The sequence below is a fragment of the Leiobunum rupestre genome, chromosome 10, assembly GCF_980474605.1.
Source record: "Leiobunum rupestre chromosome 10, qqLeiRupe1.1.hap1, whole genome shotgun sequence".
Taxonomy (NCBI): domain Eukaryota; kingdom Metazoa; phylum Arthropoda; class Arachnida; order Opiliones; family Sclerosomatidae; genus Leiobunum; species Leiobunum rupestre.
Window position 1 is genome coordinate 29,907,399 of NC_143393.1, and position 26,009 is coordinate 29,933,407.

Sequence of the window (26,009 nt, forward strand, 5' to 3'; positions counted from 1 at the left end):
TGGACATCTCGGGTAATGGGAACCCAAATGAAATATAATGTAGAAACATAAAAGTAAAAAAGGGAAACTGACAGCTTTTGGTTAAAGTATTTTTTCAGATATTATATCACTGAATAAGCAAATACCCACTTTATTTAATAAAACCGACTGTTATGAGATTGTTCGTGCAAAAGACGGGCTTAGGCCTAACTTTGATCTTTATTATATGCACGGATATATGATAATACCTTTATAGTTTGATTTGTCCAACGTTAACTGGTTGCAGCTATCATAACTACGTTTAATGGTAAGCAATAAACCTTGATCATGAGTCCTCCTTCACCCCTTTTGCAGTTGGGACTTCTACTTAAGTTTGCACTTTTTATATGTTCCTTTTTTGTGTAAGAATTATCATTTGTACTCTCCCAAATTTAATAAAGAGAAGAGGGAGTACTATACTTTTTCTCCCATCTGGTTACTTCTTACTCTCATCAAAAACCTCTACACTTCAACCCTTGTAAACTAAAATTAAGTCTGAGACAGTGCAGTGCAGATTCGTGTAGAGATCAGTGGCAAAATAATGCAAGATTATCAGGTACAATTCTTAAAAAATGTCACAAAAAACCCAAGTTGGTATGGATAAATTCCCCACTCATAACTTCAGCTGAGGCAGAGGTACACTTGTCTCTGGCCCAAATGTAATACATAATGACAGCTTGAATATTGACTACCAAGCGTTTATGACCATACTCAGATAAGAAATACACTTCTAAGTAAGTACACTTAACAATCAGGGTTGTCTGAGTCACTATTTTTCTCTAAATCTCTAGTATTTGAAAGTTGAACTTCGTCTTGAGTCCTAGAAAAATAGACTTGTTCAAATCCTAAAGTCCTTAAAACTGATTTTGAGTCCTGTCGTAGTACAAAATATCCAAACAAGTCTGTTTCTAACCTATTTTTCTAAATAATAAATTGAACAAAAATTCAAATTTTAAATGATTAATTTAAGATTTTTGTTTTAAAGTTGACTATTAGAAGTAATTTACAAAATCTTAAACTAGGCGGATAAACTCTGTCAACGTCATTGTGGGAACTAAAAAATAACTAACAATGCGCTATTTCAGAATTCTTGGGAGGTGTAAAAGCCTGGCTACTAAGAATCCAAAATAGACCAGAACTAGATTTTTTTGAGAGTTAGTTATTAGCTGTAGGAAAACATTTAGACTTGTTTTTTATTTTAATGAGAGTTGCAAATACTAGTACTAAAATTTTAAACACTATGATATAAATCTTATTTGTCCAGAGTCTTTTATAGTCAACTATATCTTATGTTTCAGATGATTTATATTTGGAGGTGGCTATTTATTGCCATATTTCTTTTCATCCTGACGTTTGGATTGAAAGCTTGTGTGGTGTCTATCTTGTCAATTTTGGCATGTGTTTCTGGGTAAGATTGTTCAACTTGAACAAAGCAACCACAATTTTAAACAGTTATCATGTTAAATCAATTGTCGTAAATCCAAACTACATAAATTACAGATTTTGATAAAAATTTAGAAAAAGTAATTTTACTAATTACTGCAAATGAAAAATTCTTAATTTTCTCTAAATCCAGTATACTCTTATGATAGATATTGTAATAACTTGTATTAGACCAAGAATGTGTTTATTTATACTTAGGGAGAATGATTATGTTGAGATGATTCTTAGCGTTGCTCTGAATCCCGTTCATGTTCCAAAAGTAAGCTTAGTTCCCCTAAAAAATTTAAAAGTCTGGTATCTCATTGGTTCCTTAAATCTGATGTCTTCAGACGCAGATCGTTATAATATAGCATTCTTCCTAAAGCCAGTTTTTCATGGTAGCTTGTAGCTTTTAAACAAAGTCTTATTTCGTTTTTAAATTTTCGCGCTGAAGCCGCCACCAACTCGTTTTCTGTTTTCATAGTCATGGATTTGTAGCTTGTTGCGTTCCCAGTGACCTCTACATTTTACCGTGTTTGCATAAAAATTTAAACATATAAAGTTGCGATGCTCTTTCAATTGACGATTCCAAATAATTGGCTTCTCTCTTATGAATCTCTTCGATTTCGTTTTTCTTGTGTTACATTTTCTTTATTTGTTTACAAATTACAAATTTTTTACAACCAGTCTCCCAATGGCTGAGTACTAACCACTGCTGTTCTACCCGCAATCCCTCTATGACCTCTCATTTTATATGAGCCCCACACTGTCGCCACCACTGGTGCCCTTGGGAGTTAGGTCTACTAAGATAAGGGCCTGGCTATTTGGCCTACTGAACAAAATGACTACCACTGACCATGTTGGCTACAGTGTTAGTGTGTATTTTGACAAATTGTTTTCACGCTATTAGCTTCCATGAAAACCCAGCTTAAGTATAAATAAATTCTTGATCAGTCTAATTAGGGTTGGCGAAACTAGTCGTCATATTTTTAATTAAATTTTAATTATAAATAAATGTATTATATACACAAAGTGGACTTTTTTCCTTTTGGTATATTCCTTTTAGTATAATTAGCATTTATCTGTGTGCAATTTGTAGGCTAGCTCTAAATACCTTATGTTGGAAAAGTACCTTTTGACCTGTTTGTGCCCTGAAATAATTTACTTACTTGATAGTTGGGTTTGGATTTATTTGAGTTCCTAATAAAATTCCTTTTTTCTTGTGATAGTTGTAAGTAAAAAGCTTCTTTTGTTCTGCATGGATAGACATTTCCTATTCGGGAATAGCTAGATTTAACAATTATTTTATGAAGTAATATATTTTCAATCCTATATTTTCCAGGGTTCTAATATCTATGTACTGTCGCAGGAAAAAGTACATAAATGCAAACATGCAATCTTACCTGTCTTCCTCTATGTGCGATCTAGTCTTTCCTAGATCACAACCAACATCTCGATCTAGATTTTCGTATGCCAATATTCCATTAAATGCAGTCATGAAAATGCACAAACATGACAAGAGGTTAACTGGTGCTATCATAATTGATGAGCCATTGCAAGAGGTTAGTAAAAACAGTATTATGGTATATTAATTTTCTTTTGCTTGATAGTGTTCTAGTTTTTTTTTGCACTTCATATAACTTTTTGGTTGCTAAAATAAGTTATTTTAGGACCATGAATGTATTCATATACATGAATATAAAACCTACATAGAGGCAGTACCAGACTTGATTTGTCATTTGCAGAGCCGCTTGCCCCGTATTCGTTGTTTAATTTATCTGTGCCTGTCCCAAAATTAGCTTGTGTAAAGCAAGTGTATTTAAACAATGCTTTAGAGAGTTATAGGATGTATGAAAATTGGGAAATTTCACCGAACTCTTGCATAGTTAATAACAAAATTTATTATCAATTTGTTATTTGGAAATACTTATTTTAAAGCTAATGTACCTTACTGCTGTATCATAATTCTGTAGTTTTGCAAGCTTTCTTTTATTAAACTTTGAATCTACATTATTAAAAAAAAATTAGATAGTGAGCAGCTTTCTTGTAGATAATTTGATCTAAAAAAATTAAGGTACTAGATCACCATTTGCTACAGATTTTTTGCAATTTTTGTATTAAAATAATTCATTTTCTAACATTTTTGAAATTAAACTTTAATAAATTACCAAACTTAAAGATAAGAAATATTTTTATATACTTTTCATAATAAAAATCTGCTAAAAGATTGTTTTTTGGCCTACTGTGACTACACCCTTAAACAATGTCTTTCGATATTCTTGAATAGGGCTATTATAAAGCTCATCATTAATTTAATTTCATATTTTAATGATGAATGTGTTTCTTATAGGTTTTATTTTACGCATTTCGTGATTATATATATATGTGGTATCATCAACTTTCGGGAAATGAAGACTTCCCTTTTTACATCAGAGAAACAGTGCAACAAGTTATTATAACGTGCTCTAATCGTTCCAAAGAAGTAGAGTGGGTGCATTATGCAACTACTCGGTTAGTCGATGACTTTGCCTCACATTTAAGGCTGTTTCGTAAAGCTCAATCCAAACTGAAAGAGGAAAAACTGTGTTCAGGTTCGTATTTCACTTATACTGCTCATTAAATTCCACATGGGACGACGTATGTTCTTTCTTTTATGCTAGCTAATTTAATCATCTTTTTTTAGTGCCAGCAACTGATGAAAGCAATAGTCCGGTTCCTAAGTCAACTTTAATAAGCAATTTTTTTCAATTGGAAACAGCTATGGAGCGTAATCTTTGCAGAGATCTTGTGTGTACATCATCAACTCATTTTAATAGTAAGAACATACTAAGCATTTGCATATGTGGCTGCATTTTTAGTAAGCATATGAAGTTTAGTTTATTATATTGGTCTATATATTTGAGCTATTGTAGACGTCAAATGTACTAATTAACTGTCAGTGTAACTAAATTAAATAAGATTTCTGAAATGGTTTATTCAAACTGGACGCTGCCGTACTCCAATAACAATACTTATTGCATAAATAGGTCCTATGCAAGTTAACCTTTTATACCTTTCGTATAAATCCCTTGTGTGAAGACTTGGACTAGTGCTTCCTGCTGCGTGAGGTTATTTGTTTTTCTATCTGATATCACCGAGATTTTTTCAACTGCACCAAAATTCTATTATCCTATTTCTTACACCATCTGACGATAACTGTTAGATGGTTTACAGTACTCTTAATTAACAGATAAAAAACATTCATCCTCTTTCTTAAGCCAAATTCATAATGTTTCTTATATGAGATATCAAAGTAAACATTTTAAAAGGCTTTTTAAAAAGTCGCTTTTTCCTAAAATAGAAAAACCTTTATCTAAATAATTTTATTATTTACAAATAAAGCAACATATAGTTCTTTATAAAGCAGATCAGTTAAGAAAATCAGATAAGACAGATTTTATCTATATTAAACTATTTACTGGCTAACTTGTGCATAGTACTAAATTAAAAAAATTATCACACCACTGTTACACAATTAGACGCTTATTTAAAACGCTACAGCTGTAGCGTTTTAAATAAACGTCTTATTGTGTAACAGTGGTGTTATTATTTTTTAGCTCAGATTTTATATGATCAGATAAGAAAATAGTTAATTGTATAAAACTAGAGTATGAGGATTAAAAACAGATACTCCCTAACAGATTGAAAGCACTATTTTCGATCCTGTGTTAAGGAATTTTTAAGATTTTAGAAACATTTCACAGAGATATGGTAATTTTTTTGGTTATCCTAACTCTTCCACGTTCAATCATGTTTTAAGAGCTAGACAAGTGGTCAGGAACAGGGCGGTGGAAAAAATGGTTGCTGAAGCGAATCCAGTTACAGGCAGCTTTGCCCATTTATCCCCCCCTCCCCTGGCACAATTATGAAGTGGGGATATTTTGGTGGTTTTGGAAAATTACTTCCACCATTAATATTTCACATCTCATTGTATCCAACCACTTGCATTGCTTTTTAATGTGTAGGGATTATAGTTGTAGTTTTAGAAGATATCCTAAAAACTATAGTTTTTTAATGTCAAAACATTTTGTAGCATATCTTCAAGATTTGACCCAAGTTCTCCTCTACTTGGTGCTTCCACCTGAAGATTTTAATAATAAAGCATTACGTTTTTTTATCAGAGTAAGTTATCTCTTTATACATATATTTTTAAAGGAAGTATTTAGAAATTGGGTACATGAATATTTAAAACAAAACAAGGGTAATAGGTAAGTGAAGTATTTTAAGACTTGATAGATTTGCAAAATTTTGAGTGCATTTTAGATAATACAAAATAATTAGGTTTCCAAATTAGTTTTTTCAATTAATTTTGCTGCAATAGGTCATTTGGAGGAGGCATGCTGTGTGTTTTGGTGTTATAAATTATATTTTTTCCTCAGCTTTATATAAAATGTATTTTACTATATGAGCAAAGTTAAAAAAAAATTATATAAAAACCTTTGTTTATGATAATTAATATCCAATTTCTTTTTAAGGAAATTCTAGTCAATTGTGTATTGTTGCCAATGATAACTATGTTCACGGATCCTGATTACATAAACCAAATAATTGTGTGGCTGGTATGTATTACATTTTGTAATGTTTAGAACATCTTGAAGTAATAATGTTGGTAATAACTAACTAATAAAAAACATTGAATTGTACCCCTTCATGCTCAAAAAGTAAGCTGAAAATACTTTTAACAATGATCTGATATCCTCTCTGCACTTGAACATTGTAATTTGATCAATCCAAAGCTATAAGTCCTACCAACAAAATTAAGGTTCCTTTCCAAAAAATGGTTTTATATTTTTAATATATTTTAATTATAAAAATATATTATTTTATTCACTTTCCGAAATACTCCACCATCCTCCGTGAACTTTTTACTTCTTTTAATCACCTGTCCCTTTGACAACTATTTCAAAATGTTCCAAAAATTAGGGCTCTCCATAGATCACTCCCTCCATTTGGTTTCTTTTCATCAAGATTCGACTAATTTTGACACCCCCACTTATAGTGCAAGGACAGTTTACCAACACCCGAAGCTTTTTTATTGGTTTTGAGAACTACTGATTCTTTGGATGAACTTCAGGCTGTTAAAGAAAAAGTATGCCATGAAATAGCAGTGCTGAGGTCCAAAGATACAGGTGGTGACTTTGGTAAGCATTTTTTTGAAAGTACTATAACTATATCATAAATATAAATCTCAATGTAAAAAGCGTATAATTCCTAAACAACTAGATGCAGAAATTAAGCAACAACTTAGCAGTTTGATATACGTTAAAAAAGCTGTAGACGCTCGGCTGAGGAGACTGCAAGAAGGCAATCTAGACACTGATTCCATTGGAATACCTTCCGTAAGAAAAATTTCTTATTGTCATGTAAAATTTTATTGTAACATTTGTGTATCTCATATAGCTTTGGTTTGTTTTCTAGGAAATAGATTGGAAGAAATTGACTGAGCCTGGGACAAGACTATTTATGCTTCCATTTGATGTTGTATTAACAAACAATATTGCTCTACATTATTTCATAGGTTTGTATGTATTCAATTACAAAAACAGTTTTCGTTATTTTTCTAATAATAATAATGTAAGGTATATTACACTTGGCAATTTTTAGTGTTATAAACAAAATTATCATTTGTAAGGATAGTATTATATATTTACTAACTGACCTAATCTCGGCTGTACTTAGACCTGGGTTAAAAGTATTTTATTAAGTGTTGCAACACAATTGTCCTAGGATTAGGAGGATTGCTTCTCTCTTGGTTCTTGGTCACTAACAGGAAGTATAGGTCTTGTTTGCCTGCTTGTTAATACATCCATGACTAGACTCATGTAAACTAGTGTTGGCTGATTTAGAGAATTTACCAATACCGATATCTAACCAATTTTTACCAATTTTTTTCCAATAAATTAGCAAAGACAAAGGTCAAGGTTAGGGGCGCCATCTGCCTGGTTTTTGATAATATTGGTTTTAAAATACCGGGAAATATTGGTTTCGGGTAAAATCAGTAATTTAGACACGAAACGATAAAATTGCTATATCGTTAAATAGTGTAAATGTAAACTGATCAAAATATTTTTTCCCTTTGAAGCTGGTAATAAATATTTTTTGTTCAGAAATGCCCACTGGTTTGAAAGCTTTTAGTGATGCACTAACATTTTTAACATCCTTGGGTAACCACTAGGCATGTGCGAGCCTTAATTTTTGGGTTTCGAGTCGAGTATGAAAAATTTCACTTAAAAAGTGGTTTCGAGTACTCGAATAATTAGGCTTAGCTTAAAAAGTGGTTTCGAGTACTCGAATAATTAGGCTTAGCTTAAAAAGGGGTTTCGAGTACTCGAATAATTAGGGTTAGCTTTATCACTAGGATCTACTATTTCTTCATTAAAATAATATTTACCGCCAGAGCTTATACGTTTATTTGAAGCCATATTTGTAAAGTCTAAATTAAGAACTGGCCATACAAGGGATTATAACAAGAAAAAAAAGGAATGATGAATCGGCAAACAACTAACAATAAACAGCTAGGGCACCCTTTGTTATATAAGTTATAGTTTTGGTTTCGTTTTCTACATTTAAAATCAGTGACCAATCAGAAACCACTACGACTTTACATTTAAAATCAGTGACCAATCAGAAACCACCAGAACTTTTACCTCACCCAATACGAGATCTTAAGGCGGGACCAAAGGGAATTTTTTAGTAGCATTTCCCGCCATTTTTAAAAGGTCGTGAGCAGTGCCTAATAGTTTCGAGTACTCGAAAGTCGGCTCGAAGCTCGATCGAGTACTCGAACGAAATTGAGTACTCGCACATGCCTAGTAACCACTCATCTTCCCTGAATTTCAGTATACATCAGTAAATAGTCACCAATGTAAATTAATGCATTAAAATACATAAAAAACCATATTTGTGTATTACAGAATTCATGACCAGTAAAAATGCTCAAGGGTTGGTTTTCTTTTACCATGCAATAGAGGTAATGTTTTTTTGAAGCATAAAATGTGACGTAAAACCAGTGGTAATTACCCTAACAAATATCAGTGTTTTGAAACCACCATTCGTAATACTTAAATGTATGTATATTTTATACAATTGAAAGTGTATTGTTGCGATACCTAACATAGATTATTTGAAACTGAATAGATTATACTCTGGTTTTGGATTCGTTTCATATTATAATATTTTACCCATAGAGCGGCTGGTTCATGTTTTTTTAATCATATTGGTAGGGTTATAAAGTTTCAGCTGAGCAACAGCTATCATCAGCCCATTTGGCAAGAATAACCAAATCAACTGAAAACCAGAGCTCATCTACCTCTTCAACTCCATACATATGCCCATCAGTGGATTTAGAGGGCCTAAGGGATGCTGCTCAGCACATATTTGAACTTTTCCTTTCGGATAAAGTATTTTAACTGAAAACATAGAAGTATGAAATGAGAATGATTGAAAATCAAAATAATTTAGGCATCCTTACGAGTGAAACTTGATGATACCCTTCTAAAGAAATTGATGCAAAGACTGAAGAATGAAAAACCAAATGAAACTTGGTTTGAAGAAGCACAAGCAAGAGTTTATGAAATGATGCAGGAGGACCAATACTTGGGTGCATTCCGTCGAAGTCCAGGATATGTGAAACTTCTCGCAGAATTAGAGTTGCTCAAAGATCCAGGAGGGAAATCTGATGAAGATGGTATTGTTAATTTTTTGTCATTTTTAATTTATTCCTAATAGCCATATTGGGTGAAGTGAACTACAGCGGCGTCATTGAATTTTATATTCATTTTTGTTGCGCCTGATAGACCTTGTCACGTAGATGCAGAGGATTTTTTTTATATTGGCCGCAAATGATTATTTAATTTTTTAATTTAATTTAAAAAATTTCACATTTTTGGTCATTTTCAAGTGGTTCGTTCTACTTATTTTCGTCGTGTGTTCGCTGACACCACAGTTTCGGTGTCCTAATAATTTCCACGTGATATTCCGGTAGTTTATAAAATCAATTAAAATTTTTCTTTCATTTTCTAGATGTTTTGTATTTTTGGGCCACAAACGCTTATTTCAGGTTTTAATTTAATTGGAAAGCTTGCACTTTTTTGGGCCTTTTCACGTTTTTGGTTGTTGTTGATAATTTAAAATTAAATACTTGATGCGTAAGGCTTGGTACTGTCCTCTAGGTCGCGTTATAGATGGCCCATCGCTTTTTTTAGTAAGTGCTTGGGGAGACGCCGCACGCCCCCAGCGCTTGAGCGAAGGGATTGCGCGACTCCGTCAGGCGTAATACGTGGAATTTTAAAGTATGCTTCAAACCTGTTCTCATTTTTGTTACTATTTAAGTTGATACGATTTCACTAATTACGATGGCACTAGGTACGATTACAGAAGGCCCACCGTCAATGCTCAGAATGGGGCTGGTGCGCGCCTAAAAAGTGGTGTCGGCGGATACACGACGGAACTATTTTTTAGAAAAACGTTACTAATCCCCTAAAATTACAACTTTTTTAAAATTAAGTTAATTAAAAAAATTTCTTCGTAATCTACGCGTCAAGTGCTACATTCTCCGCCCAAAAAAAAACAAAAAATACACGAGGCCGCTGTAGTTCAATTTTGCCAAAATATTTGCTTTAATATGTAAGAATCCCCACACCATCTTACCAGTATTACCAGTAACGTATTCATACATTTGGAATGTCCCAGAATATATTTATTAAAACTTAGCATTGCCGTCAATCCTCTTCATGCTCAAAAAGTGAGCTCCTTCCTCTTACAAATATTAAATAAGCCTGCTATATCATTTGTCCTCTAAAACTTTCATCTTCTGACTTGATTAAAGTACATGCCGGTGATGTTTTCCCTTCCCCATATTCATGCAGGGTAAAAACTAGACCATGATGCCCATGGATTGTTTCAACATAGTCATTCTCCTTAAGTATAAATAAATACATTCTTGGAGTGACTATTCTAAGTGTGTACATGCATAGTTTCCTGGTACGGCTTTTTTCATTGTCTTTTTGTGCATAAAATGAACATTCGGTAATGAGTAATTCCAGGTCAAATCAACCAGGTCCAAACCAGTTAAGTTTCCAATTTTGATGAAATTTGGCAAAGGGGTGTGGTTAAGTATAAATTGAACCCCTGTAAAGGGAAATTGGCCAAAAAGAAAATTTGGGGTAGTTATGAGACAAACAAAAATTTGGCTACTTTTCCGAAATCTGTTGCACTTAATCCAATAAATGGCTATAACTTTGGTTCTATTAATGATAGAGACGTGTTCTTTGAGTCATTTTAAAGGGAAAGACCACAGTATCGCGTTTCCAATCAATTTTGAAAACAAAGTGTTTCGAATTTTTTTTTAGAAATTTCAAATTTTAAAATCGGTCGCTCGTTGATACCCAAAATACCTTATTTTTAAAAAATTATTTTTTTATTTAAATTGACTTACCTGGTGCTGATACATACTGTGTATAATTATTTTATAGTATATTGGACCTTTGACGAAGTTACGCGCAATTTACTAAACCCCCACCACTACCTATTTTGACCATTTTAACTATTTTTTTTAATTTCAGATTGTTATTTGTCTTAATCAAAATTGCTTTATAGTTTTTTGTAATTTTTATACTTTTATCTTGGTAATTTTACTTACCTTTATTATAAAAAATGTCGAGATAGTTAACTTTAATAGAAAATAGGTACATGTATATTTAATACAATAGAACAGCAATAGCTTAAGTTTCAAAAAACTTTTCAAAACTACAACTTGTTAAAGGCCGACTACATAAAGCTTTGGTTTACTCTGTCTTTCACTGGAATTTGGCTGACGTGTGCCATGCAGTCAGCCTACTTTCAGTGAAAGACAGAGTAAACCGAAGTTTTATGTAGGCGCCCTTTAAGGTAGTCAATTACTCGTTTAAATATTCATTTAAACATTTCTGAGACACGCTTCGAATCCTCCTCTGTTAACTTCCATAATATACCAGTTCTGGATGTAGGATTCACTATTGCCAAAACATCACTACAAGAGAGCCGTCCTGTATCTTCTTTACTTGGATAACGAAAACATCTAGCTGGCCCATGAGGATGCAGAAAACCACCATTTGTTTTCTCGCTTTACGGCAACTCGGTGGTTCATCTTTTGTTGCCCACTTAGCTTTGGCCCACGAGAATAGTTGTTTTGGACTTAAAATTATGGCCTTGTTTAAGCTGTCTATAGTTGCTGATCTCTTTACACAGCCTCCCAAGCCGTGAGAAGTAGCAAAGAAATGCCATTCGGCAGATATTCCGCCTGTGTCATCTTCGTGGTGGCATAAATTGTTAATGTTTTTAAAAATTTTGTATTGAGAAGGAGCACCGTCTGAAAAATAAACCACACTCTGTAAACCTGGAACAACTTGTTTCAAAAACGAAATTAACTTCATTAGGAACAGGTGCACCGTTGAGGCATTGTGTTTCAGGCAATCGGAGATTACTACGTAGTTTACGTGCATTAACGGGCTTTCAGGGTGAACTTTGTGATAGACGACAGAGGGGTGAAGAGTGGCTTGGTCTGATACCCAATGGAAGAAATTTTCGAAGAACTCATCCACAAAGTCGGACGAATTTTTTTGGATTACTTCAAGGGTACTTCTATCAACGTTCACCCACTGCCTATAGGTAACAGTATCAATGTTACGTTCTTCTATAACTTTTTCTATAATCTCTCTGAGGTCAGTGAAACCAGGGCACTCTTCGCATTCTTTCATAAAGCACTCTTCCGTTGGTTCGACACAAACAATGTTTTCAAGGCAGTCTTTGTAAGTTTTTAACTGGCAAACTTGAAACCTTCTATCATCAGCTTTACATTCTCATGATACCTGCAAACGCAGGTTGAGTGGGTACCTGACGAACCAGCCAATATGCAGTTCTTTGGCCGAAGCTCAGCAAATTTAAACATCTGAAAAAGCTCTCTTAAATTACATAAAATCAACCTTTTCTGTTTGTGAACGTTTTGGCCAAATTCTTTTACACTTTTGAAATCTTTAATTCCTGGTAAAGTTCTACCACTGCATTCTTCATTTTCATAAAATGTTTGGACAATAGCTGCTACATCAGGAGGGAGGCTTTTTCCTGGTTTAGGATTTGGTGAACTTAAGACGCCCTTTTCTTCTACCATCTTCTTGCAACGCCGTATCATATAATTACTGGCTCCGAATTCTTGTTGAATATTATTGGCACTACGCGATTTTGGTAAAACTGAGAGTACTTGCATCTTGTCACTTTGTTTTTCCGATAACTGAAATTTGTATTTTAGTTGCTGAATCATTTCCTGAAAGTCGTTTTGTGTCGGGTCTTTTTGATATTCATCTACGTTTTCACCTGAAACGCTTTTTCTTGCCTCATTGAACGCCTTTTTGTACACAGCTTCAATAGATTTCAGTTTCTTCGAAGGGTAGGTCGTCTGTTTTAAAAGGTTTTGCCTCTTTACGGGAGATTCTCCAATTAAACTTAACGACTCATTAACTTTGGAAAGGATTGTTGGAGTTTGCGGTGAACTGAAAATTGATTCACAATCGCCTTCTTCTATTACAATGTCATCCTGAGTAGAAAGTATTTCTTGAGAATCCGCAGTCGAACTTGAAGTTACAGAATCTGTAAATTCTGTGCCAGCTTCCAGTGTCATATTAGAAATCAATGTCATGCAGTTTGTGGATAGTTTCAACCCAGGCAGAAGGTTTTTTCCAGTTGAAGATGTTTTGATTTGAAGTAAAGATCCAACGTTACCAATCTCAAATTCTCCTTAATTTTTCTTTTGTGTTTCTTCTGTGGATTGCAACATAAAACTTGCCTTTGTACGTAATAGTGCAAATACGAATTTACATGAAGTTGGCAAATATTTGGCCAAGTTTTTTCTCCACTTCTGATGTTAATCAGGAAAACTTCTTCTAGTGTAAAATCTTTGGGTGCGTAATATTTCACTTCATGCAATTCTGTTTCTTTAAAACCGTTTTCACTATTCAATTCACCACAATAGCATTTTGTAGTAGTCATTGTGGCTTAAACGATTTCTACCTCTAATCAGAAAACTCTTGGCAGCAGACTTGTAAACAGACGATGCACATGTAGTTGGCTTCAGTATGTGGTGACACCTGGTGTGGCGAAACTAAATTAATATATGTCATATTATGTAAATGGACAAATCTAACTAAATAATAAAATCAACATTTTTATACATCATAAATTACCAAGAGAAAAGTCTATAAAAATTAAAAAAGAAAATTAATTCGGACAATTTTCACGAAAATCTCAGCATTTCAAAATGGTCAAAATTGGTAGTGGTGGGGGTTTAGTAAATTGCGCGTAACTTCATCAAAGGTCAAATATACAAGAAAATAATTATACACAGTATGTATCAGCACCAGGTAAGTCAATTTAAATAAAAAAATAATTTTTTAAAAATAAGGTATTTTGGGTATCAACGAGCGACCGATTTTAAAATTTGAAATTTCTAAAAAAAATTTCAAAACACTTTGTTTTCAAAATTGATTTGAAACGCGATACTGTGGTCTTTCCCTTTAAAATGACTCAAAGAACACGTCTCTATCATTAATAGAACCAAAGTTATAGCCATTTATTGGATTAAGTGCAACAGATTTCGGAAAAGTAGCCAAATTTTTGTTTGTCTCATAACTACCCCAAATTTTCTTTTTGGCCATTTTCCCTTTACAGGGGTTCAATTTATACTTAACCACACCCCTTTGCCAAATTTCATCAAAATTGAAAACTTGAGTGGTTTGGACTTGAGTGGTTTGGACCTGGAATTACTCTACTGCTTTTTTATTTAGAATTGTCTTTTGGATCAAAATCTGGTGTAAAAAATGTAAGTTGCCTGAAGTTTATAATAAAAATTAAAACAATCTGCCAGTCATTTTACGCTATCTGAACCATAATTTGTTGCCTGCAAAATAAAACCAAGAACCCATTTTGCAAAAATTGACAGTTCCGTAATTTGAAACTCTTTTGAAGTTGAGTGTTATTTTCCCTTACATGGGAGTAGGTTAATATTTATAAATAATAAAAATTGAAGGTATGTTTGTTGCGAAACCCGTGGCATATAATTACATTAACATTGAAATGTTGCAACTGATTAATTTTTAAAAAGTTTATATTTAATTTGAGGTGTTGATTATGAATATGACCTTTTGTACCAAAGTGCATATCTCAAATTATATGGTTTTGGTTGGCAGACAACAAATTGTGTAACTAGCTAAAAGTCAAATATACCAGTAATTATGCTATATATTGTTTGAAATATCTCGCCTCTATAGCCTTCTGATGATGGATCGTTAAGTCAGTTTGATAACTTGAGTTTAAGTTCCTCTGAACCAGATGACGATGGTGGATCTATTGGTAGTGGTGAAAAGTTGTCTGACATTGAAACTGCTCAAGCCATTGAAGAACTAAACCATGAGGATTTTATTATTACAGCCAATATTTATAATACAGGTATGCATTTAGTAATAAATCATTTATCTACCCTTTAAGCATAATTTTTATTTTTATACAGGAATTTTGCACAATAGTGGTAGTCAGTATGCTGTGTACGCAATATCAGTAGTAATTCAAAGAATTTCCACTGGGGGTTCTGAAAAATGGTGTATTGTTAGGAGATACTCAGACTTCCATTCATTCCATCTTTCACTAATGGAAAAAGTAGGTTTTTAAGCAGTGGATTATTAACTGTATTGCTTTCAAACTGACTGATTTTGTTTAAATTGTTCGCAATTAGTTTCCTAGTCTTTCAACTATATTACAATTTCCTGGCAAAAAAACTTTCAACAATTTAAGTCGACAATTTCTTGAAAAGAGAACTCATCTTCTTAATACGTACCTGCAAACCCTGTTGTCTCATCACACGTTGTCCAGTCATAAAGGACTACAAGCTACCATTTTCCATTTCTTGGAACCAGGAATGTATGATACAAGGCAGAGGCGACAGTTTTCTAAAGCAGTAAGATCTATTTCCCATTTTATTGAACCTCAAAACCTAAGAGAAAAAGGGCAATCGGTGTAAGAAATAGGAGCGTTGTATATGGTTCAACGTCTTTACGCCGACACCATTTACATCACTGCACCTAGGGCTACGGTCAATACGCTGACGAATGTTTACGTCGAAGTGTGCTGACACTGAAGGATTTTAGGCCGATGCGCAACTACGCCTACCAACATTTACGCTGACGCACCTCCGCCGATGGCAGTGCGAGACTAAAGGGGAACGGTCAAGCTTTAACCAGTTAGATAGCCCTATAGCCCGTTAAAAACTGTTGGAAAGTAGGTGAATAAATCAAACCTGATTTACATAAACTGATTTATTTTTGTATTTCGTTAAGGTTAAAGTTAAAATTACTATACATATTTACAAGACCACAAAGGCCTATGTTCTAGTTAATGTATTTGGGGAAGCTAATTCATCACACCCTGTCAGCTCAAGTTCTCCTTGACAACTAACTCATTAGTAATAAAAAACATTAGTCATCTTTAATGTGATAATGTCGCCACTAGATGGCGCCACCCTAGGGTTAATGATTGTGAGGTCATAGCAAGGAATGATTAATCAATTAAGAAATTACTATTTTCAACACTCCCCCGTAATTTGTTAATTCAATACAGGTTTAAATTAATCTAATTTTCATACAAATATCAATGACCTTTCTTTGGGGTAGTAATTTCGTAAACATATCGGCAAGGTTATCGTTAGTGGGTACAAACTCTAAATTAAATAAATTCTTTTCTAAACTATCTCTTACAAAATGGTGTTTAATATCAATGTGTTTAGTTCTATTATTTTCAATGCGATTTTCAGAGAAACATATCGCAGATTGATTATCGCACTAACAATGGGTTCTGAAAGTCTTTAGTATGATTAAACAGTGGGTTAATTTCACTCAAAATGTTCTGTAACCATATAAGTTCCTTTGCGGTTTCCGCAAGTGCAATATATTCAGATTCCATGCTGGCCAACGCAACAGTCTCTTGTTTTGCTGACCTCCAGCACACTGGATTACCCAGTATATGAATTAGTAGGCCGCTGGTGGATTTCCGGTCATCTTCATCAGATGCGAATGAAGCATCAGAGTGAGCTTCAAGTCGACAGCAATCGTTATTTACGGCGTGATAATTAAGTCCATAATCCATGGTGGAGCAGACATACTGCAATACGCGCATGGCGTAGCTATAGTGCTTCTGTCCAGGTGCTGATGAAAACCTGGCTAAAGTTCCAACAATGAATGCAATATCTGGTTGTGTACGTTGAGATATGTACGACAATATGCCAATAATCTTTCGATAAGGAGTTTCAAGATTTCCGCCTGGTGTACAGTCTCTTTTCGTCAATGATACACCTGGTGATAATGGAATTTTCATACTCAGATCTGATTCTATGTTGTATTCTTTGGCAATTTTCTTAATGTATGCTCCTTGGTGTATTTTCATTTTTCCATACCAAGGAAATACCTTAGTTCTCCTAAATCGGTTATTTCAAAATTGGTACTTAACATCTGTATTATTTCCTCCATTGTGGTTAAATTTCTGGCCAAGATAATAATGTCATCAACATAGACTATCACGATGCCATTTACGCCAAGAGTGTATATACAATTACACCATTTGAGTCTCTGTAGTCCCAGTTTGAGTAATGTAGAATCGAGCTCCGTAAACCATCGCCTCCCACTCTGTTTCAGTCCATATATTGCCTTGCGTAAATGCCAGACATAGTTGTTTTTCCCTGGAACTTCAAATCCCTTCGGTTGTGCAATAAATATGTCCTCTTCTAGGGTACCATAGAGATAGGCCCCTTTTACATCTAGATGTCTATGGCTCCAGCCCAATGTGACGGCAAATAAAAGTAGGAGTAATCGAATTAGCGTGAAATTTACTACTGGTGCATAGGTGTGGGTGAAATCTTGACCAAATTATTGAGTGAACCCTTGGGCTACCAATCGGGCTTTGAAACGTGCAATAGTACCATCTGCTTTGCATTTAATGGCATATATCCATTTACTTCCTATGATTTTTCTATCCTTGGGTTTTTGTACTAGATTCCAAACTTCTCTTTCCTTTATCATGTCATATTCCATTTGCATCGCTTCTTCCCATTTGTGACTCTCTGTACTTTTCATGGCCTCTTCATACGAATTTGGTATTTCTAGACAATGACACTCCATCTTGTCAGTTGTCTTCCTGTTTGTTGGTCTGAAATCGAATAGAGTTGGGTCGTATATTTCGTCACTACCCTCATAGTGTTTGACAACATCATTGCGGGATCGAAGGGTGATATTTCCTTTTTTATAATAAACATCCGTGCGATCTCCCGTTGTCCTTGTTTTTTCAGTTCGTGTCCAGTCTTGCATGTTCACCCTTTTAGAAGGTTTTGGTAATTCAAATGTCACTTGTCCACTCTCCTCTTCGTCTTCACTAACATTACTGCCCGAGTCAGAGATGTTTGACTCTTTCATGCTTGGGATTGTTTGGTGTCCGTTAGTGTTCTCTTGCTTATTTATCTCTACTTCGGAGTGGGTTAATTTATTTCCATTTTTGACATATATTTCTGGCCAGCTCTCATTGACTTGGAATACTTGATCTTCAGTCTCTGTTATAGTTTCAAGTCCCAGCTTCGATTCATCAAAGCGAACATGTTTCAGTTCAATAACTCTGCGTTCATTCGGATACCAAATGCGAAAACCTTTTGTACGTAACGCATATCCAACCATAACACCCATCTTTCCACTTCACTTCTATGTGGTTTCGGAATGTATGCAAATGACAAACATCCATACCTCTTTAAATGGCGAACTGATGGTTTCCTATGTGACCAGCGTTCTTCGGGAACTATTCTATCTATCTTTGAATGCGGCAGTCTATTTGTTAGGTATGCTTGGCATACTACTGCTTCTCCCCATAGGTTCTGTGGTAATTTTGCATCTTTGAGTAGGGTTCTTACTCCTTCTATTAGGGTTCTGTTCATCCGCTCGGCTACACCATTCATTGATGGAGTGTACGTATTGGTTCTTTCAAGCTGGATTCCATCAGCTACGCAATGGCTTTCAAAAACATGAGCACAAAACTCCATCCCATTGTCGGTTCGAAGCCTTTTCAACTTATTGCCGGTTTGTCTTTCCGCCCACGCTTGATATATCTTGAACTTTTTGAAAACTTCATTCTTGTTATACATCGTATAAACTTTAACTTTCCGGGAATAGTCATCAACAAAGCTTACATAATAGCGTGCACCCCTTTGAGATTCTACAGGAGCTGGTCCCCACACATCGCTATGTACAAGCTGTAAGGTTTGGCTAGTTGTTATCTCCGCTACTTCTTTTGATGTTGCTTTGGTAGCTTTTGATAATCTAATTCTTTGGATGTTCGGATGTCCAAGGCGCTGATGCCACAACTCTGTCTCACCTGCATTACTTATAAAACTTCTCTTTTCTTCCAGTGGTGGGATTTCTTCCAGGTCAGTTACCACGTAGCCATCCAGGATATACAGGTTACTATCTGATAAGTGTGCTGTCATATATTCTTTATCTTGTTTATCATATACGGTTATACGCTTTTTCTCAATGACTGCTGAAAAACCCGACTCATCTACTTTCCTTGCAGACAGTAGATTTCTGGTATACTTTGGTACATATATAACATTCCTTAGGTAAACTAAATTCTCAGTGCCGTGACATTTCACCATTATTGCAATATCTCCTGTTCCGACAGCTTTTGCAGTTCCCTGCGCAATGTCAATTGGTGAATCCATTTCCGTATAGTTATAGAACCATTCTTTCCTGTTGCAGAAATTGTGCGTTGCTGCGGAATCATATGCAAAGGTGTCTCTCTCGCTGATTGCCACCATACATGTTGCAGATGCATAAAAAGATTGGGCTACTATTCTTCTATTCCGGGTATCACAACCTCGTGTCTGTTGGGTATAAACTCTACGGTTAGCATTACTTCTTTGATCAAATCGGCAATCTTGTGCCTTATGTCCCCGTCCGTTACAATTTGAGCAAGTTATTCCCTCACGGTTAACTGGGCATTCACGAGAAATATGACCCATTCTACGACAAGTAAAACATTCAGGTCCCCTCTGTTGGGATGGACCTCTTTTAAAATTTCTTCTATTAGATCTTGCTCTTGATGAGAAACTAGAATGATTATGTAACTCAACAGGCTCTTCCAAAGCGACCTGTTTCTGTCTCTCATATTCTGAGATTAATAGTAGTTGGTGTGAATTCTTTATCGTCCAATGCATATGCTCGTACTACAGTATTTTCGTACTGGGGTGGTAACCTGTGAATTAGTTGATATGCAATTTCATCATTGCCTAATTTCTTTCCAGCCTTTTCCAGTTGGTCGGCAGTACTAATGACTCTGGCTATGTAGGCAGACATTGATTCTGGAGGGCTATATTTCAAACTAAGAAATTCTGACCACAACGCCGCAATGCGTGCCCTTGACTTGGGTTTGTGGGTATCAGATAAGATATCCCAAGCTTCTTTGGCAGTGTCACAATTGCCAATAATTTTCTTATGTTGATTATCAACAGCTAAATAAATTCTAGAAAGGGCTCTCTGTTTCCTATCTATGTATCTTGCCTTCTCTTCTGGTTTAACACCTTCACCAGTTGGTTCAATGTCTGATCCATCTATAATTCCCCATAACACCATCTTCATATCAGCCTTCCACTGACTATAATTCTCATCATTAAGCTTGTCAAAAGTGAAACTAGTTGCCAAAGATGACTCATGTCTGCCCTCCGCCATATTGGATTTTTCGTCTATTTTTAAGCCTTGGCCTTAGTGGCAAAATTCCAAAAACAAAAATATTCCATCTACTTTCCTTTAATCTTCTTTGCCTTTTAACCACGCTCTGCTACCATGTTGGAAAGTAGGTGAATAAATCAAACCTGATTTATTATTGTATTTCGTTAAGGTTAAAGTTAAAATTACTATACATATTTACAAGACCACAAAGGCCTATGTTCTAGTTAATGTATTTGGGGAAGCTAATTCATCACACCCTGTCAGCTCAAGTTCTCCTTGACAACTAACTCATTAGTAATAAAAAACATTAGTCATCTTTAATGTGATAATGTCGCCACTAGATGGCGCCACCCTAGGGTTAATGATTGTGAGGTCATAGCAAGGAATGATTAATCAATTAAGAAATTACTATTTTCAACAAAAACTAATATTTATGACGAAAACCGCATAAAAAATATTAAGTGGTTAATTTTTAATAAAATAAAAGCGCGACACAAGGGGAGAAATTGGTGAGACAGAAAAACCAAATAAAAGCGCGCGCTGCTGAAGACGCGAAAGATTTGTTTTGCACGTACGCGGTTCCAGTTTTACGAGACCTAACCCTAAATTGCACGATTTTAAAAGTTAGGATAGTTCGCAAATCGCTTACTAAAGTGCTGCGGACGCCGGCGATACACCTTAAGATGGCGGCGAAAATTCAAACTCAAATACTAGGCGTTATTTTGCGTTTCAACTTTTTAGGCCAAAAATTATTTTTTCAAGACAAAATAAGGTATGTGTAAGCATATTGAATGTCTTGTTGATCTTGTAAGGAACTAATTTTTACGTAGGCAAGGAAAACCAAAATACTTCATAATCAACCTATTTATTAATATTTACTCACAAAGTTACGTTAAGTTGGTTGATGACTTAGACCTAAGGTGGTGTCTTGGGTATTAGCATAGCTGATTATTATTATTATTAAATAAATAAGAAAAATGAGTCCTATATTGATGATCTCACCACCGGCTGCCATCTTAAAAACAAAACAAATATATAACCTTTAACCTCTAACTACTCCCTTCTTACTCCAACTCGTTTTTTTCGTAAAGATAGAATTGGAGTAAAATGACGTCATAGGGCTACACTTTTGAACCTGCTCAAAAACCCAGAACAGGCCAAAACAAACAACCTATTGTAACACAGCCACCTGATTTAAAGTAAGCACCAGTCGCCTTAAATAACCGTTGATGCTGAAAAATTAGTTCCTTACAATGCAATGTCAACGACGTACCAACCAACAGCCAAGACCCATTGGCGTAAACGCATCGGCGCAAAAGCCGTCGTCATAAAACCAGCGGCGTACCGACATGATACCGTTGTATGTTGACCATTTAAGATTTTTTAGTTAAAAATTCGGGTGAAGTGAACTACTGCGGCCTCATTGAATTTTATATTAATTTTGGTTGCGCCTGATAGACCTTGTCACGTAGATGCTGAGGGTATTTTTTATTTTGGCCGCAAATGATTATTTAATTTTTTAATTTTAAAAATTTATCATTTTCATTGAATTTTATATTAATTTTGGTTGCGCCTGATAGACCTTGTCACGTAGATGCCGAGGGTATTTTTTATTTTGGCCGCAAATGATTATTTTATATTAATTTTGGTTGCGCCTGATAGACCTTGTCACGTAGATGCCGAGGGTATTTTTTATTTTGGCCGCAAATGATTATTTAATTTTTTAATGTAATTTTAAAAATTTCTCATTTTTGGCCATTTTCACGTGTTTCGTTGTACTTATTTCCATCGTGTGTTCGCCGACACCACAGTTTCGGTGTCCTAATAATGTCCACGTGATATTCCCGTACTTAATAAAATCAATTACAGGTTTTGTTCATTTTCTAGGTGTTTTGTATTTTTGGGCCACCAATGCTTTTTTCTGGTTGATATTAAAAGTATATACTTTATGCGTAAGGCTTGGTACTGTCCTCTAGGTCGCGTTATAGATGGCCCATCGCTTTTTTTAGTATGGGGTTGGGGAGGCGCTGCGCGCCCCCAGCGTTTGAGCGAAGCGAGTGCACGGTGCCGTCAGGCGCCAATACGGGGAATTTAGTAACATCTTTTACGTGTTTTGGAAGCAAACCTGTTCTCATTTTTGTTACTATTTAAGTTGATATGATTTCACTAATTACGATACCACTAGGTACGATTACAGAAGGCCCACCGTCAATGCTCAGAATGAGGCTGGTGCGCGCCTAAAAAGTGGTGTCGGCGGATACACGACGGAACTATTTTTTTGAAAAACGTTACTAATCAACTTAAATGACTACTTTTTTAAAATTAAGTTAATAAAAAAAATTATCATTTGTGGCCCAAAAAAATAACTTCGTAATCTACGCGTCAAGCGGTACATTCTCCGCCAAAAAAACGGTAATCCCCTAAAATAACTTTTTTAAAATTAAGTTAATTAAAAAATAATCATTTGCTGCCAATAAAAATTTTCGTAATCTACGCGTCAAGTGCTACATTCTCCGCCAAAAAAACGGTAATCCCCTAAAATAACTTTTTTAAAATTAAGTTAATTAAAAAATAATCATTTGCTGCCAATAAAAATTTTCGTAATCTACGCGTCAAGTGCTACATTCTCCACCAAAAAAAAGCAAAATTACATGAGGCCGCTGCTTAAAATCGCATCACTAAATTAAAATGGCTTTGTCTTCAAACTCAATAATGAACTTTTGCCACTTGTTATTAAAGTTTCTCGCCTCACGGATAAAAAACAATTGATAGTTTAATGAAAACAATTTGGTTCAAGGAAGAATATTGTCTGCCAGATTTAAGGCTGTGTCCGGGTTTTTGGGGTAGTTTTTTGGGAGCCCATATTTCTAAAACGAAGCACTTTAGGACCCATGTTTATTAGACATTTTTTACTCATAGAGACCCATACAATGCATATAGAAAGTTTCGGTACTCTTATCCGTAACACCCTGTTTATAACCCATGTAAAAATAGTTTATAATTGCTGTTATTGACAAATTTACAACCAATCTAATCAACCAACGTGAGGGATACCTATAAGTACTGCCTTTTTGATTGCGACATTAGCAACATCTAGTGAAAAAAGAGTTACTTCAATTCAAGCCGCCACTTGCTTTAAGCAATTGCCTGAAATTCTGTTCCATTGTTAATCTGACAAGAAATTTTTTTATTTATAGATGGGGACATTAGTTAGTCCATTGAAACATTCCATGAAGTCAGTTGGTGAACGAGTGAAAACTATGCCTGATGTTTTCTTCGATGGAATCAAAGATGGCTTATTCAAGGTATTAGGTGGAGGGGGACCCACAGTTTCCAAAATTTTGCCCGGAGGGCTCAACCCTGCTGGTTTTTCGATAGGAAGTGAAAAAGTAGCTGCTGGTTTAGATATTGAAGTAAGTTTGATAGCTATCTTTTTAATTTTGTGTCCCACAAATTTCAACACCATTTGATGTACATTTAATGTCTTGTTTCCTCAGACATTTTATAAATCCTCTAATTAGCTTTTTCAGTTTATATAGAACCACATCTGCTAAGCAGATGCCTTATCGCTTGCTAAGCAGATTAAAATTCTGCAATATATGAACTTTTCACGTTGGCCACTACATGGCTCTATATAAACTGAAAAAGCTAGTTTCCATATGAATAGTTGGAACTAATTTTTGTCATGGTAGACGAATATGGAATAAAAGGTTTGGTTTATGAATATTTATATAAATGAATTTGCTACTTTGATGATGTATACTGAGCAGTGCATCACAACATTTCAAATCTAACGAGTCTTTGATGTCAGTGTCCATGATCACAGCAATAAATTTTATACTATATTTTTATAAAGTAACAAAGTTCATTTCCATATTCTAATTTGAGCTTAAAATTTTAATTGTTTTTGACTTTTTTTAAATAATGATTATAATTTTTATGCAGGGTGATGATAATATTCCATTGCGTATTGTATTATTATTGATGGACGAAGTTTTTGATCTGAAGAGCAAAGACCAATGGTTCAGACGGAGAATTGTTGTTCTTTTAAGACAAATCATAAAAGCAACATATGGTGACACAATTAATAGAAAAATTTTGGACTACGTTGGCTGGCTGACGTCTGCTGAACAGTTTTCAGAATACGTGAAATCATTTCGTCAAAGTTTTTGGCCTAATGGTTCATTAGCACTTCCACCACCCGAGAGAGACAATCACACTAGAATGAGGACTCGAGTGGCTGCCAAAATAATTTTACTCTCATCAATACCTGGTATGAGTCTTATTAATTAAAGGGTGAGTGGCCAGGCACAGGATGGTTTGACAAATATTCCCCATCTCAAATATAGTAAATTATTTCAATTTGTTCACACACTATGCCACTATGGCTTTGGCTATTACTCCCCTCCGAGCAATTTTTGTCCATGAACAGCATTTCACACCTCTCAATGCCCTGCCACTTGTAATCTCCGATTTTATGTTTTAGGATATTATCAATTAAGAAAGATAAATTGTAATATTTCTAGTTAATTGAATTGAGCTCTGCCTAATTTTTTTTAGGACTTCTGTCAGATTTTTATTTATCAAGCAATAACTAATAATTTTACCAATGTTCATAAATGCCACACAACAAAGTTGGGGAAGATTTATTTTAATTTTTTTCAGACGAATTAAAACATGTGATTGGAAGTGAAACAACAAGGAAAGGAGTTCTTTCTATTTTTGAAATGTTCCAGCAACGTGATTTAAATAAGCGTCTCATTTTGGTTCTAATGGAAGGAATATTGGAAATGTTGTTTCCAGAGAACTATTTACCAGAGCTTTTCCGACGACTTCATTCAGTATCTCCTCATACATCTTCTGATACAGTTTTGAAACCTAGGAGTGGCAGTTCTAACTCTAGTGATAGTAGGCCTGGCAGTAGTAATAAAAGTGTTTCCAGTCAAGGCGATGCCACTCAACCAGGGACTGATAGCACCTCAAAGGCATATCGAAGATGATAGCAATGTATTAATTATTATATAACTTTTCATTTGTAAAGTGGCCAAACTTCGTTTCAAAACGAGAAAAGTTGCGTAGAAAACCATGACCTTTTAAAAATTATACCAGTTTTGTAAAATGGTACTGTAATTATTTTATAGACACCTTGATTTAAAACAAATGTACATAAAAAGAATCTTCATATTTAATGTATAGTATTTTAAAATTTTAGTAGGATTAACAAATGTCCTATTAGAATTTCCAACTAAATAATATATTGTTCAAAACTGTTTCAATTATAAATGTACCAGTATATGTAGCCAAAGCTGTATTGTCTGAATACAAACATTTCTATATTATTGGCAGTTACATAATTTATCCATAAATTAGCTTTCAATGTAAGGTAAATAAATTTACTTTTACACTTTGTTGAAATAAGCAATCATTTCAGACTGACTACTTCACAAAGCCTTCATTTGAAGGAGCACAGTGATAACCATCACAGTTCCTATACTATGGTTATGCATGTATAGAGACAAATTTATTCATTTTTACCATGAATATAAAACTGCTTAAACCAGATTTCATCGGTTATAACTGGAAATCAAATTAGCTTAAAGGTATTACATTCTTTTATTAATTACTTTACACCTTCCCACTGTTTCCAAGCACATTAGAAATAAGGTCCAGATTTGAATTTAGACTGAGTTACATACAACAATCACTGAATGAAGAGTATTCCTTACTTAGCAATATTTCGCTCTATTA

At 34.6% G+C, this 26,009-nt stretch overlaps 1 protein-coding gene across 2 annotated transcripts; it reads left to right on the forward strand.

The window, feature by feature from the left end:
• Nucleotides 1–25,626, forward strand: LOC149925348 (sorting nexin-13-like). 2 transcript variants are annotated; one of them, XM_090159906.1, is made up of 20 exons: nt 1–350; nt 1,317–1,426; nt 2,783–3,002; nt 3,791–4,031; nt 4,124–4,255; nt 5,513–5,601; nt 5,955–6,038; nt 6,479–6,620; nt 6,703–6,818; nt 6,898–6,997; nt 8,394–8,449; nt 8,703–8,879; nt 8,941–9,166; nt 14,295–14,329; nt 14,778–14,955; nt 15,017–15,162; nt 15,239–15,460; nt 23,459–23,674; nt 24,207–24,534; nt 24,927–25,626. In XM_090159906.1, exons 2-20 carry the CDS (start codon nt 1,317–1,319, stop codon nt 25,259–25,261), a joined length of 3,153 nt encoding a protein of 1,050 aa, XP_090016032.1. In that variant the 5' UTR covers nt 1–350; the 3' UTR covers nt 25,262–25,626. The 2 variants fall into 2 exon arrangements, with proteins under 2 accessions (XP_090016032.1, XP_090016031.1); XM_090159905.1 differs by having other exon boundaries at nt 1–286.
• The last annotated feature ends 383 nt before the right edge of the window (nt 25,627–26,009 follow it).

Bases quoted from the DNA above. Each gene is read 5' to 3' on its own strand.
- LOC149925348 (XM_090159905.1), top strand. The intron at 4,256-5,512 runs GTAAGAACATAC...AACATTTTGTAG, and splicing joins ATCATCAACTCATTTTAATA to CATATCTTCAAGATTTGACC. The intron at 5,602-5,954 runs GTAAGTTATCTC...TTTCTTTTTAAG, and splicing joins CATTACGTTTTTTTATCAGA to GAAATTCTAGTCAATTGTGT.